At 45.0% G+C, this 15,808-nt stretch overlaps 1 protein-coding gene across 8 annotated transcripts in view; it reads left to right on the top strand.

The window, feature by feature from the left end:
* SECISBP2 (SECIS binding protein 2) overlaps positions 1-15,808 on the top strand; it is a 37,167-nt gene that overhangs the window by 15,124 nt on the left and 6,235 nt on the right. For 5 of the 8 annotated variants that reach the window (XM_062208597.1, XM_062208592.1, XM_062208591.1 and 2 more), the window contains 7 exons: positions 2,456-2,664; positions 5,564-5,686; positions 6,936-7,025; positions 8,915-9,047; positions 12,221-12,387; positions 13,045-13,183; positions 15,021-15,174. In XM_062208597.1, coding sequence (XP_062064581.1) covers positions 2,456-2,664; positions 5,564-5,686; positions 6,936-7,025; positions 8,915-9,047; positions 12,221-12,387; positions 13,045-13,183; positions 15,021-15,174 — 1,015 coding nt within the window. The remainder of the gene's footprint in view (positions 1-2,455; positions 2,665-5,563; positions 5,687-6,935; positions 7,026-8,914; positions 9,048-12,220; positions 12,388-13,044; positions 13,184-15,020; positions 15,175-15,808) is intronic. The other 3 variants (XM_062208595.1, XM_062208594.1, XM_062208598.1) reach the window with 3 other exon arrangements.

Here is a 15,808-nt window from a genome sequence, read left to right as displayed (position 1 = left end):
TTGCAATCTAGATAATTTTTGTTTTAAAGCCGTCTTTAAGGCAGCTACTGGATTATTGATAAACGAACATCAGTGTTAGTTTAGGAGATGAAAATGAGTAAATGAGGCTCCACAATGATGTACAAGGACTAAAAACCTAAGAGGTAAGAATTGTAAATAAAATATATATCCAATTAAGTGAGAATTTTATAAACTCAGAAATGACTATTTTCTTCATTATTAACTGTTTCTATAAATTTTAGTCTCAGGACCCCTCAATTTCCCTAAAATCAAAAGCTCCAAAGGGCTTCTGTTTATTTGGTTTATACCTATCCATATTTGCCATATTTTGAAGTTAAAATAGAAATTTTAAGTTCTAATTGCTTAAAAATAATAAGTGCATTGTGTTTTAACATATTTATGAAAAATTTTTTTCTGAGTGGAAAAGTTTTAGTGACGCGAGCAACCTGGCTTCCCAATTTTGCAGCTGTTTCTCATCTGGCTCTGTAGATCTGCTTTGGCATTCAGCTATTCCACTGTCTCATAGCATGCAGCCTTTGGTAAACTCTGGTTCATTTGAGACAGAATTGGGGAGTCAGTTGACACGTTCCTACTATCAGGAAAACTGACTTTGTGCACCTCTGAAAGGGTCCTAGAAATCCCAGGCCATGCTCTGAGAACTGCCAGTCTGTCCTATCCTGGCCAGGAAGTAATACAGAGGTACACCGGAAAGTTCATGGAAAATGGAAGTAATAGTTTATTTTGGCATAAAAATGTTTTGAAGTCATGCGTAATTTTATTTATTTTGAAAGAGTTACAGAGAGAGGGAGAGACAGAGGTCCTCCATTCTGCTGGTTCACTCCTCAAATGCCTGCAACGGCCAGAGCTGAGCTGTTCTGAAGCCAGGAGCCAGGAGCTTCCTCCTGGTCTCCCACATGGGAGCAGGAGCCCAAGCACTTGGGCCATCTCTGTTGCTTCCCAGGGCATAGCAGAGAGCTGAATAAGAAAAGGAGCAGCCGGGACACGAATTGGTGCCCATGTGCAATGCCAGTATCATAGGTGGAGGCTTAACCTACTATGCCACAGTGCCAGCCCCTCTTTTAGTATTTTTTTTTCAAATTTACTTATTTATATTATTTATTTAGAAAGCAGACAGAGGCAGATAGAGATCTTCCATCTAGTGGTTCACTCCTCAAATGTCTCCAACTAATAAGGCTGGGCCATGCTAAAGCCAGGAGCCAGGAACTCAATCCACATCTCCAGTGGGAGTGGTAGAGACCCAAGTACTTGAGCCAGTACCTGCTGTCTCCCAGGCTGTACATTAACAAGAAGCTAGAGGTGGAAATGGAGCCAGCACTCAAGCCCAGGCACCCTGATATGGGATGCTGGCATCTTAATTGTTGTGCCAATTGCCCACCCTCATTTTAACATGAACTTCTTAAAGTATTCTCATATATTCAGGCAGAGTTCTACAAATTGTGCTTTGGATTTTTTTTTTGAAAGAGTTAGGGAGAGACAGAAAGAGAGGTCCTTCATCTGTTGGTTCACCCCCTAAATGGCTGCAACAGTCAGGGCTGGGCCTGGTCAAAGCCAGGAGGCAGGAACTTTTTCAGGGTCTCCCATTTGTGGCAGGGGACCAAGCACTTGGGCCATGCTCCATTGCTTTCCCAGGCACACCCACCAGGAAGGTGAATCAGAATTGGAGCAGCCAGGACTCAAACCGGCGCCCATTTGGAGGGCTGGGGGTGCCTTAACTCGCTATGCCACCACGGTCCCTGGACATTTGTATAGTGACTTGCTCTAACAGGAGATCCAGATCTATCTTAGTATATTTTCTTTCGCATTGTCATGTTTGATAGTATGTGGCTCAGTTCAGATCTTCATTCCCAAGCTGCTCTGAGTATGTGCGGCTCTGAAGTGAGAAGAGCAATCTGTCTCACCTCCTACAGGGAGCTAGAGGCTGCTGACAGGTGCCCACCTACCCAAGTCCTAATGGCCGTCCTTTGTTTTGCCTGTATGTAGAGTGTCATGGCTACCTAAAAGAAAGAAGGAAATCACCCATTATTGTGGTAGCTGAAGTCTAGTGATCTTTGACTTCTGATGTTAAAGGGACACATCAAGGTTAGTAGGGCCAAAATTGGATCTTTAGCTCTTTAAATCTCTGTGCTTGCCACGTAGATGCTGTGGATTGTTTTTTAACCAAAGCTATAGGTTGTTTTCCTACCCCTATAGCCCAGTTTAAAAGACCAGTTTCTAGGAAAGTCAATTAACCTTACAAGTTGAAAGGAGAAATTGAGCATGCCTGCTCCAAGAGGAAAACAAGTCTAGTGAACACTGTGGTCTCCAAGGGATGTTGGAACAACAGCCTAAATTTAGTTATGCTCTGAGCAGTTACCTCACGTAATGCATGTGGGTAACTATGAAATTTCTCTTTTCCTGTTGAGATTGCTCAACAATTTTGGTTGTCTTTGAGCAGAGTTGTCTTGGACACCAATGGGTTATATTGTTCGGCAGACATTATCTACAGAACTGTCAGCAGCCCCTAAAAGCGTTGCTTCCATGATAAACCTAAAGACCATTGCTTCATCAGCAGATGCTAAAAATGTTAGTATGTCGTCTTCTGAAGTTTCATCTCCGGATCCTTCCTACAGCCAAGAGAAACATGTTGTCCATCCTACTAAAAAGGTATGTGTCACTGGTGAGATGAGAGTGAGGTGGTGGTTGCCAGGAGCTGGGGAGTTGTTTATTGACAGGTGCAGAACTTCAGTTTTTGCAAGAGAAAAAGAGCTCTGGAGATGGATGATGGTAGTGGTTGCATGATAGTGTGAATATGATTAATGCCAATAAACCACACACTTAAAAATAGTTAAGATGGTAGGTTTTTTTGTCCTGTGTATTATTCCATAGTTTAAAAAAGTTCGAGAACAGAGATACACATCACTTTTTTTTTTAAGATTTATTTATTTGAAAGGCAGAGTGGCAGAGAGAGAATCTTCCATCTGCTGGTTCATTCCCCAAATGGCTGAAACAGCCAGAGCTGGGCTAATCCAAAACCAGGAGCCAGGAGCTTCAGGTCTCCCATGAGGGTGCAAGGACCCAAGGACGTGGACCATCTTCTGCTGCTTTCCCAGGCGCATTAGCAGGGAGCTGGTTCGGAAGTGGAACAGTTGGGACTTTAACCATTGCCCGTGTGGGATGCCAGAGCTACACACCAGGGTTTTAACCCACTAGGCCTTTGCGCCAGCCCCTACACATCACGTTTTGATTATATTGGTCCTCTGCTAATGCATAATCCCCTCTCCATCATAACTGAAAGTGCTTCAATTTATTCAAGTTTAGTAGCCCCTTTAGTGTGAAGTGCTTAGGGCTGGAAGTGTTTCAGAGTCTGAAGTTTTTCAGATTTGGCAGTATTTGCACAGGGTTTCCCTGTTGAGGATTCCAGATCTCAGAGTTCTGGTAGCAGACTACTCGTAATTGAACTCCACAAATTGTGATCATCTGATATATGTTACTAGTTTTTATTTATTGCAATTTATTTGCCTGCTACAGGAGCTTATCAGATCCTATTTCAGAATACATTTTTCCCCATAAGTTTAAGTAATTTTAAGCTCTTAAGATCATTTTTATGAAGATTGTTTTTTCAAGGACTTTTTTTCATTGGTCTAGATATTAAGTTTCATATGTATATTATTTGAGGATGAAAAGTGGTCTTGTTTAGTGTCATGGTTTTCTATTTTTCAATCGTTTCCCGTCTTTCTGAATATGAGGATACTTTTAATATTGAAAAATGTCGTTAGCCCATCCCACATGAGTGGTAACTGCATTTATGAAAATGTAATGCTGACAGCTACAGCAGAGTCCTGCGTGTGCTATTCCTCACTGCTCTTGTGTAGGATTTGAGACAGTGGCAAGTGTGCATCAGAGACCCTCGCTTCGTGCACACCCTGAGCTTGGCTCTTGGAGCAGCCTTAGTGCCTTTCTCTGGGCTACTGTTGTGCCAGGCACATACCGGACCACAGCCAATACTGTCTGTTCTTCACTGAAGCTACCAAACTGCTCTCTGAGAGCCTGCTTTGTTAATATGCAGTACACATTCTAGGGTGATGGATTTTGTTTTATTTCTCTAGAATCTTTTTATAATTATAATAAAATAATTTAGGAAAAAGTTTTTTGTGAAAATCCTAAAATTAGAATAAGAAAACTAAACTCTCCTGTGATCTTGCAGCCTAGATGGCTTGCATTTCACACAATTGAAATTATAGTAGTGTAGTCATGATGCTTTTTTTGCTCTAAAACTTCCTGCGTAGGAAATTTTATTATGGAAGTTATAAATGTAGCATTACAAGAACCCAGTGCTGGGAAAGATCCTCTCCCACCCATCAGGGAAGCCTGCATTAGTAGATAATGCAGCCTGCCTGAAGCTCACGGGTGTACAAATAGGAATTTCTTTTGTTTTGGTGTAAAAAAAATTTTTTAACAAGATATGATAATTGTATACCCAGTATCCTTAAAATTTGTCTTTTTCAATGAATGAAATATGGACAACCCCTTTAGGTCAGTGGACAATCACATTCTGTTTAATAGCAGTTGAGGCTCTTACCCCTGAAGGGTAAATTCACACTAGGGTAAGGCAAGGCCCAAAATATGAAAGTCCTTGGGCAGGCATTTTGGGGCAGCACTGGTTAAGTTGCCATTTGCAGTACTGACATTCTATATCCTAGTGCCTGTTAGAGTTCAGGCTACTCCATGTTTCTGATCCGGCTCCCTGTGAAATGTTCAAGCTGAAGGCGGCCCAGGTACTTGGGTTCCCACTACCCACATAGGAGACCTGGATGGAGTTCCTGGTTTCTGGGTTCAGCCTGGCCCAGCCTTGGCTATTTCAGCTATTTTGGGAGTGAACCAGCAGATAGAAGATTGATCTCAATCTCAGTATCTCTCTGTTTCTTTTCTCTCTCTTTCTGACTTTTCCTCTGTCTACTCTGCCTTTCAAATATATATGTCCCTGCCCTCTTAGAACCTCTGTTCTAATGGAGAGAGGATAAAAGTATGCAGACAATATGTCAGAGAGTAGTTAGCGCTCTTTAGAGAAAGATGGAGAATAGGAGAGGAGTTAAGTAGAGGGGAGGTGACTTTTAGCCAAAAAGAGCTAGCAGATGTAGCCTACTTAAATTCAGGTATAAGCATTAAGCCGAAAGATCCTGAGGCCAGTCACGTATGCCCTGATTAGAAAGGCCAGGGACTGAGGTGCCTGCGGGAGTAGTGAGATCAGTTAGCAGGTCTGGGGGAGCCCAGTCATTTAACTGGTTGTGGACTGCAGGGCTGATTCTGGTTCCCAGGCTCATCAGATTTGGAGACCACTGGACAGTGCTGACAAATGGCACAGCCGGATTGGTGAGCACACTCAAGTTGGCATAGGATCATTAACAACATGATTTTCTCAAGCTGAAAACCAAGTTATATCCAAGTATACCAGTTTTCAAAATGAATTGTGTGTTAAGCATTTAATTTTGCTCTGATACATGATATGAAACAGTCTCTTAATTTCCCTAAAAACTGATGGTTTTTGATTTGTGTTTTGTTCTAGTCCAAAGCATCACAAGGTGGCGACTTTGAACAAAATGAGTCCTCAAGAAAAAATAAGAAAAAGAAAGAAAAGTCTAAGTCAAAATATGAAAGCCTGACAGTTCAAGAGCCGCCAAGGATTGAAGTAATGTTGCTATTTATAGTGTGACACTATAAATGTGTCTTAAAAGCAGTGTGGCTTCATGCTGGTTTCGTAGGTGAAAATCTCAACATTTTCTGAATCCTTTTCCTACTGCTAAAGAAAATCGTCACCCATTGTCTTCATCCTTTGATTGAGGCTTCCTAGCCATCCCATAGCACACGTGCAGGGGACATTTGAATGAACGAATGATGTAAAGACAAAACCACTTTTGTTGGAACGTAATAGTGTGTGTGCCACTTTGCTAACATTTCCCCTGTGTTCTCTGCCTACTGTTTTCCTTGCTTTAGAATGCTGACTTTTGCAGGGCCTCCTTTTCTATCCAGAACTCTTACTGCAAAGTGCTTCACTACAGAAAGCGATTTAGAATGTCATAGATTTGTTGTAAGCTTCGTGCAGGAGAATTGCAGGGACTTCTAAAAGTGTTCTTGTCATCCTGTGATGCTCCAAGAATGTCCCTAGACTCAGGAGCCAGCCTGGGTTCTGACGACATTTCTCATAGGGCTAGTGGTCTCTTCACACTGTCCTAACACATCCTAACGGTGGCCTGGCTGCTTGTGCAGGCACACAAGTCTCAGGTGCTGTCCAGGTGTTGAGCTCAGGCCCACCCTGGGCATTCCTGCAGCCCTGGCTGGGATGAGGGTGGCAGGGCCCCAAGCTCTTGGAACATCCACTGGAGAACTGTGACGGTGGCAGAGCATTATGGTTTGGGTCAACGACTAATTCATATTTCTGCCCCATATTTTCCATGTAACTTTTCCCAAATCACCTAAAATGTTGACGGAATTTCAAATTTTAAATGGTTTAAAAATGACTTTTAGTAGTCTGTGTTCAGCACAAATGATAGAACATTTATTGTTATTATCTGTTGCATCTATATTTGATGGTTTCTCTGTTGAAAAACTTAGTCTTTGGAAGGACAGGTGCTTAAATACTCATACCACGATGATTTAAGGTCAGTTTTATAAATTTCTCAGTTATACCAAGAGTGTTGGTGGCACTCAACTTTTCCTGGAACAGGAGTATTAGAACTGTGGTCTTTATAGATTTGCTCTCAGAATCAGATAAAACAGGAGCTTTTATGTTAAAAGACTTTCATGCTGTTTTATGTTATTTTGAGAACTTTTATATGGGACCTTATTAAAAAGAAAATATAAGCAAGGAAAAGATTGCATTTGGCATATTTGCATTCTTGTGATTAACAGAGAGCTAAAGAGGTTTGTGGTTTACTTAGGATGCGGAGGAGTTTCCCAATCTGGCAGTTGCATCTGAGAGAAGAGACAGAGTAGAGTCACCGAAAATTCAATCTAAGCAGCATCCACAGGTAATTTTTAGATTGAAACCAGAGTTGCTTAAGGCTTAACTTTTCTTGCTGAACTCTTGAGAAAAATTACCCTCCTACCCTCCCACATGGGAGACCTGGATGGAGTTCCTGGTTTCTGGGTTCAGCCTGGCCCAGCCTTGGCTTTTTATATCTCAGGGCACCTGAAAGACTTCCAGATGTCTTTCTGTGTTGAGATAGTAGTGGGCTTTTTTTGCCTTTTTTTTTTTTTTTTTTGGCTCATTTCTTCAAAGGAGAGTGGCATCTCATACATTGAACAGAGTTGCTTTTAAGCTAAAATGTTTTATCGCTTTTGTATGAGACTCAGTTGCCGTGTCAGGAGAGGGGAATGCACACTGCCCTATGAAGCTGCCTTGGAAAGAAAACAAACAGGAAACAGTAAGTTCTTCAGCCCTGCAGGTCTCCTTGCCTGCCTTTGCTGTGTATAGTTGGTGCTGTCTTCAGCGTGAGCCCTCAGCCAGTAGGGTTTTCAGCATCAGTGTTTTTTAAAGATTTGTTTATTTGTTTGAGAGGCAGAGCTATTGACAGTGAGAGGGTAAGAGAGAGAGAGGTCTTCCATCTGCTGGTTCACTCCCCAAATTGCTGTAGTGGCTAGAGCTGGGCCAGTTCGAAATCAGGAGCCAGGAGCTTCTTCAGGTCTCCCACGCGGGTGCAGGGGCCCAAGCACTTGGGCCGTCTTCCACTGCTTTCCCAGGCCATTAGCAGGGAGCTGGACTGGAAATGGAGCAGGTGGAGGCTTAACCTACTGTGCCACAGCATTGGCCCCACAGGGCTTTCTTTTTTCTTTTCTTTTTTTTTTTTTTTTTTTGACAGGCAGAGTGGATAGTGAGAGAGAGAGACAGAGAGAAAGGTCTTCCTTTGCCGTTGGTTCACCCTCCAATGGCCGCTGCGGCCGGCGCATCGTGCTGATCCGAAGCCAGGAGCCAGGTGCTTCTCCTGGTCTCCCATGCAGGTGCAGGGCCCAAGGACTTGGGCCATCCTCCACTGCCTTCCTGGGCCATAGCAGAGAGCTGGCCTGGAAGAGGGGCAACCGGGATAGAATCCGGCGCCCCAACTGGGACTAGAACCCGGTGTGCCAGCGCCACAAGGCGGAGGATTAGCCTGTTAAGCCATGGCGCCGGCCCCCACAGGGCTTACTAATACAGCATTTTACATAGCCTCCAAACCCAAGTTGTAACTGTTAAGAATTACATTTGTTTATAGGGGTGGGAAACATCTGGCCCATGGGGCGTATAAAGCCCACAGAATCATTTGATATGACTCTGCCAAGGCAACCACAGGTAGGACGCAAAATTCAATAAACTTATATATAGCAGGTTAATTTTTAAGTTGATAATTTGTTATGTCCCACAAATGTTCTTACAAATATCCAAATGGCCCTTGGCAGAAAAAGATTCTCCACCCCTGTATATCAAACTTGGGGTCCACGTTTGATCTTCATCTGCTGGGTGTTTGGACTGGCGTAAACTTTTGATTACTTCATTGTGATTTCATGGCATTTGGTTCTCTTGAGAAATTAGAGAAAGTTATGCTAATCAGCTAATACTGCTAACCCGGAAGCCTCACGCACATTTTGTAGCTAAAGACTGTAGAAGTCCTGGTGTCTTATCTGTAGATGTATGTAGTTAACTCAAAATAAAAAGAAACACAGGTGGCTTGACACGAGCCCAGTGTTTTGAAAGAAGGAAATGAACAACAGTAATGTTGGCAGATGATTTGGGATTGATTTTTCTTCCTGTAATTATGTGGATTTTTTAAAATTTGAGGATTTTATAGTCTCTGGATCTGTTTCATTTTCTCTATATAAATTTGTAGTAAAATGGAAAACATGGTTTGTAAAATAGTAAACTTATTATTTTTGAACTTTTTAGAATAATTTTAAAAATAGTGGGAAGAAGAGCCAGATTCCAGTGCAGTTGGATTTGGGAGGGATGCTGACCGCACTGGAGAAGCAGCAGCACTCCCAGCATGCAAAGCAGTCCTCCAGACCAGTGGTGTTCTCAGGTGAGCGCCTTCATCTCGTGTACCTGGCTGAGACTTCCACACAGATTGTTTTGTTTGTGTAGATGATTATTTACATAGGATAAAAAGTGTGATGCTGGAATAAGCACAGATGTAAACCAGTGGAGTAGACGGGAGTGTCTTAAGAATAAACCCATGTATCTATCGCCAGTTGATTTTTTTTTTTTTTTTAAGTTTGTTTATTTGAAATCAGAGTTAGGAGGAGAGACAGAGATCTTCCATCACTGGTTCACTTCATAAATGGCTGCAACAGTTCGGGCAAAGGCAAAAGCTTTATGCAGGTCTCCCACATGGGTGCAGGGGCACAAGCATTTGGCTATCCTTTGCTGCTTTCCCAGGTGTATTAGCAGGGAGCTGGATTGGAAGTGGAACAGCGAGCACTTGAACCAGCATCCGTATGGGATGTTGGTGTCACAGGTGGTGGCTTTACCTGCTCTACCACAGTACCAGTCTCGCCAGTTGGTTTTTTTTTTTTTTTAAAGATTTATTTATTTGAAAGAGTTACACAGAGAGAGAAGGAGATGCAGAGAGAGAGAGGGGTCTTCCATCTACTGGCTAACTCTCCCAATTGGCTGCAACAGCCAGAGTTGTGCCAATCTGAAGCCAGGGACCAGGAGCTTCTTCCAGGTCTCCCACAAGGGTGCAGGGGCCCAAGGACTTGGGCCATCTTCTGCTTTCCCAGGCCATAGCAGAGAGCTGGATCAGAAATGGAGCAGCCAGGACTTGAACCAGCGCCCATGTAGGATGCTGGCAGTGCAGGTGGCGGCTTCACCCGCTACACCACAGTGCCTGCCCATGCCAATTAATTATTTGATGAGGATGCCAGAGCCATGAGAGAACACAGAACAAGCTCTTCAAAAATGGAGTCATCAGGAAACTGCTCATCAGAACTGCAGTGAAACATCACTTCACACCTATTAGGATGACGCATCAAAACAGTGCAGGTGAGGGTGTGAAGAAATCAGAGCACTTCTGCACTGAGGTTGAGAGAGTAGATTGGTGCAACAGCGGTTCAGCACGGTGTGGGGTTTTCTCAGAATGCTGAGTATGTAGAGCTGCCAAGTGAAGAATCAAAGACAGACTTGGACACTTGGACACATACATGTACACACAACAGTTCTGGGCCCGACTACTTGGGCTATCTTCCATTGCATTCCCAAGGTACTGTAGCAGGAAGCTGGGTCAGAAGCAGAGCAGCTAGGATTCAAATTGCTGCTCCCATATGGGATGTCGGCATCAGAGGAGGTGGCTTAACCCACTGTGCTACAATGCCAACCCCTGCACAGATCTTAAGTGCACCATTTGAAGAATGTGAGAAGTGTTATAACTCCTAGCCATGGAAGAAAATACCCAGGCACCCCTGGAATTGTCCTTGTGCCCTTCCAGTCAGTCCCTTTGGCCAGCCCCAGCAGATATTTTCCCTGATCTAGAACTTCACATAAATGGAATTTCAGAGTGTGCTCCTTGGTGTAAAGCATCTTCCAGCACAGTGGATTCGGGATTTGCTCTTGTTATGTGTGTCTGTGATTTCCTTTATGTTTTTTTATCGAGCAGCCTGGAAGGCAGGCAGTCGTCATGGACAGCTTGTGCACTTAAACACTCTATATGAAACAGGGAATTGCACAGAAGAGATCAATGACCATACCAGATTGACAGACACCAGTCATTTAGAAAATATGTTCAGAACCGGCACTATGGCACAGTGGGTTAAAGCCCTGGCCTGAAGCGCCAGCATCTCACGTGGGTGCCAGTTCTAGTCTCGGCTGCTCCTCTTCTAACCCAGCTCTCTGCTATGGCAGAGAAGCAATAGAAAATGAAAAGCAGTAGAAGATGGGCCAAGTTCTTGGGCTCCTGAACCCAAGTAGGAGACCTGGAGGAAGCTCCTGGTTCCTGACTTCAGATCGGCTCATCTCTTGGCATTGCAGCCATCTGGGGCGTGGATCAGCGGATAGAAGACCCTTCTCTCTGTCTCTGCCTCTCTCCATAACTGTCTTGCAAATAAATAAAAATCTTAAAAAAAAAATTTGAGCATTAGGGTAAAATACATTTGGGAAGACATTGGCAGTTCTTGAAGCTGGATGGTGGGTATGTGGGGTTTTATTTTTTGTATGAGTTGTTTACTTCATTGCTGTGACAGAATACCTGAGCAGCTGCTTTGTAAAGAAAAGGTTGTTTGGCTCAGAATTCTGAAGGTTCAGAGCCCAAAGAGCAAGGGTGGCTGCATCATGTGCAGGAATGTGTCTGTGTCTGTGTGAGACCTCTCTCCCTCTCCTTAGAAAGCTACCAGGATTCAGTCATAGGAGTTCCACCCTAATGCTCTAACCTAATCTGATCCCTTCCTGAAGGCCTTGCCTCCAAACACTGTACTTGGATTATGTTTCTAGCTTCTCAGTACAGTTGACATAAGAACTCCCAAGTTTGGAGGATAGATACTCAAATTTGTGCATTTTGAAATTTTCCTAATTAAAAAAATTTAGGGGGGAAATGTATAGGTGTTAACTGTTTTCTTGAAACAGTTACTGAGTTGGGAATTAGAGCAAAGTAGCAGAGTAAGATTAAAGTTTTTAGTGGGATTCAGGCAGTTCATTGACTGTACAGAGGAAAGCCCCCAGCCACACATGATGGTATTTGGGAAATCATGTTTATGTCTGGAAAACTCAAGAGAACCAACTGGAAATGTTATTAGGATTGTACCAGGACTTGATAAGATAGAAGGCATACACAGAAACCAAGAGCCATTGTGCCAAAGTGGCAACAGCTGACAGTGGTGGAGCTGGGTGAATCCAACACAACACTGCTGAAGTAAAAACCTAGACGTAGCTGGAGTCAGGAAATGAGATCCCTGTGTTACTAGGCTTTGCTGATAAACGGAAGATTTGATCACGTGGACAGGACGGGAAATCTTTTCAAATTAAATGGTACTTCTTTTGGATCCCGTCCAAACAATACTGTATTCACTTAGAACCATTGCCAGTGGATTTATAGAGTCATTGCCAATGGAAAAGAACGTGGAGGAGATTATTTGACAAAGATGAGAAAGGTGGGGACAGGCTGGGGTGGCCCTGGAACTCTTTCAGGTGCCCTGAGACAGACCTGGGTGAGCTGGGCAGAGCTGTGGGGAGGTGGCCTGAGGCATTTGTCCTACTGTGTTTCAGTCGGAGCGGTGCCAGTTCTTTCCAAAGAAGCCACGTCAGGGGAGAGGGGCCGCCGCTCTGGTCAGGTGAAGACCCCACACAATCCCCTGGACTCCAGCGCCCCCCTCATGAAGAAAGGCAAGCAGAGGGAGGTCCCCAAGGTCAAGAAGCCAACCTCACTGAAGAAGGTGTGTGGCGTTTCAGTTGAAATAAAGTACTGAAAAACTTAGACGAGTTCACGTGTCCATAGTGACATCTTCGGAACAGTAGGTTTGTGTAATTGAACCTGGTGTATCTACATGTGTTAATAATTCTCAGATTGATCCCCTACTCTGCCAGCTAGATGCGATGGAGCCTGTGAAGCAAGGGGTACTACAGCTCCCTGGAAGGAAGAGCTTTTTCTGTTCTCTACTTTCTAGTGATGGGGGCTGAAAAGCAGAATTGGGGGCTTGGGTTTTCCTCCATCATCCGCCTCACCCTCCCCTAGTGGATTATCTGCCATTTGGAGTGCGTGATTGTCACCCATAGCTGTGCAGAGCCCCAGTGAGATGGCTAGACAATGCCATTTAGCTAATTCTTATGTAGCCCTGTGGGGTGCATTTGGTCTCTGCTCAGATGCCTGTGGTTGGGGACCATGGTCAGACACGGGGCTGCAGAATTGGCTTTAGAGCCCAGGTCTCTTGTGCTGCTGTGTGCCCTTGGGGTGCTATGCTGTTCCTAAACCAGGGGAGCCTGGGAGCAGGTCCCTGCTGTAAGGACACAGCTCCGTATGATCTAATCAGCTGGAAGAACTTATCTTTTCAGTACAATCACTTTGGGATTTTATCATTTGTTTAATTTTGTAGATTATCTTGAAAGAACGGCAAGAGAGAAAGCAGCAGCGTCTCCTGGAAAACACTGTGAGCCCCACTGTTGTCAGTGAGGAGCTGCAGGACGCAGAGAGCAGTGCAGAGGAGCAGGCTCCCGGCCAGGTCGACCTCACAGGTACCAGGTTCCGGGTGCGCCCTTTGTTGTTTTGTTTGAAAGGTTCATTTATTTATTTATTTGAAAGGCAGAGTGACAGATCTTCATCCACTGGCTCACTCCCCAGATGGCCATAACAACTGGGGCTGGGCCAGGCCGAAGCCAGGAGCTTCATCCAGGGATCCCACATGGGTGCAGGGGCCCAAGCACATGGGTCATCTTCCATTCCTTTTCCCAGGCTGTCGACAGGGAGCTGGATCAGAAGTGGAGCAGCCCGAACAGGGATAGGAATCAGCACCCATATGCATGCCAGCTTTGCAGGCAGCAGCTTTAGCTGCTACGCCACAGTGTGGGCCCCTTGTTTTGCCTTTAAGCTTCCTTCAGATAGGACCACCATGGGAAATGGGAGCTCTGTGCACCCAACTGTCTGGGATTTTGTCAGCTTGTGACACCTGTGTGATAGAAGCAGGTCAGCAGGAGCCTCGAGGTGTGGAAGGTTGTAGACTGTCAACCTCAGAGTGAGAAGAAACCCCTGTAGCTGGGGCCTCTGAGCAGTAGAGGAGATGAGCTCCTCTAATGTGATCTGTATGACACTGGGTGTCCCTCTAACTCGAAGTGGCTGTGACAGTTAACATGAGAATTAGCAACATTACCTGTGGTGCGGCTTACTGACTAATCTAGATGCAGGGAGGTCGTAAAAGCAAATATGTCTTTTTAAAAATTCATTTTATGTTTTTCAAAGGCAGAGAGAGCTCAGATCCATCTGTTGGTTCATGCACACAAGAGCTAGAACTAGGCCAAGGCAACACCGGAAGCTTGGACCTTAGTCCAGGTCTCCCACGTTGGCAGTAGGAACCCAGCTAGTTGAGCCATCCCCTTCCTATCTCCCTGGGTGCATATTTGCAGGCAGCTAGAATTGGGGGTGAGGCTGGGACTTGAACCTAGGCACTCTGATAGGGCATGCAAATGTCCCAGGTGGTATCTTAACTGCTATACCAAGTGCCCGCATATATGTTCTTTAAGTATACTTTTATTCAAGTATGATTCCAGAAAAGTACACAGATCATAATTGTGCAGCTTGAAGACTTCTCATAAACTATAACGCAGCAGCCAGATCAGGCTGCAGAGCAGAACCCAGCAGCCCCCTGTGCCTTCTGGTGAGAAGTTTCCCCAGGGACCTTGCTTTGATGGCAGCACCACCAAAGGAGCTTTGACCTGGCACCAGTGGAGCCAGGCCCTTCTCTCAATGCTTTGTTCATGGCGCAGGTGTTTAGTTCATTGATGCACTGTTTTCTGTTGGATGAATACACTGAGTTGGGATGGTCATTGTGGCAGTTTCTGTTTGGGGACCGTGTGCAGTGGCTTGCAGTGGACACGTTATGTGTTTGTCTTGGAGGACATGAGCACTTGATTCTGCGGAGCACTTCGTGGAGCAGAACTGCCATAGTAACTCCTGCCAGACACATTTCCAAGTGCTCTGCAGTGCACTCCCAAGAAGCACCTGTCTTCCCCAGCCTGTGCAGCACCATTTTTCTGTGCCTCCTTCCCAGTGGATGTGTGTGTTTTCTTGATTTCCTTTACTTTGGCACTTACTTGTGTTCTGGTAGACTGTAGAAGCAGCTGATTGGGGATGGTCAGGTTTAATTTCAAATTTAAAACAAATTTTGGCCACTGAACTGTACACCTGTAGTTCAGTGGTACTTCTTGTGTATATTTGCTATGTCCAGGCCGAGCAGAAGGCCCCTGGGCATTCTCATCTGTTCACTGCCGTGGACATGTCTTCACAGCATCGGCTGGGGATGGAGTGGGCATGGCATGGGCCCCGTAGGTGCAATCAGTGACTTTGCTTTGGTTGAAGGTCCAGGGGGAGCTGAGAAAGCAGTCCCCACGCCCATGGTTGAGGTCAAGGCAGAAGAGTCTTTGGGCACAGAGCTGCAGAAGGATGCTGAGGCCTGCCAGCCTGCTCCTGACCTTGCCGGCCTCCCCAAGATCCACAGCCGGAGATTCAGAGAGTGAGTGAGCCCCTGCCCTCCAGGATCTGGGCAACAGAGCACTTAGCTTCTATTTGGCAACCCTTTTCCAGGCTTAGCACCATAAGTCCGGATAGTTGGATCACACTGTATTTTGGTCCTCAAGGTTAAGAGTGGCTAGAACCTGGTTATACATGTGCTCAGGGATGGCCTTATCATTCCACTGTGTCTTCTACTGAGATTTCTATAGATTTCCTAGTAACAAAGGAAGAGGCGCCTGTTAGTCCAGGGTTGGAGGAATGGCAGCGAGGTGGCAGTACATGACATTTGGGCTCCCTTTTGTATAGTTTTGGAGGGATGGGAAGCTTTATCCTGATTCATATTTTTGTCTTCCCTTCCCACTCATTTCCCGGGGTAGTCCCTCAAGTATCTATGTTCAGGATGGAGAAATGCTGGGGTGTGGGTTGGCTGAGTCTAGGGCCTGTATGAGCCATGGTGCGAGGTGGGCCCAGAGATATCTGTCCTCTTATGTGGGAGTCGGGGGAAGGTGCTTCCATCTGTACGTTGTGTAAAAGCAGAAATCCGATGGCATTGATGAGTCATGCTCACCAAACCTGGCTGTGTCTGCCTGAAGTTAGCTAGGAGCAGGCTGCACTGTGTTAGCCAGAGGTCATGA

Source organism: Lepus europaeus, chromosome 12, assembly GCF_033115175.1.
Source record: "Lepus europaeus isolate LE1 chromosome 12, mLepTim1.pri, whole genome shotgun sequence".
Taxonomy (NCBI): Eukaryota; Metazoa; Chordata; class Mammalia; order Lagomorpha; family Leporidae; genus Lepus; species Lepus europaeus.
The sequence above is the reverse complement of the archived record's forward strand: the minus strand, read 5'-3'. Positions and strand labels throughout refer to the sequence as shown.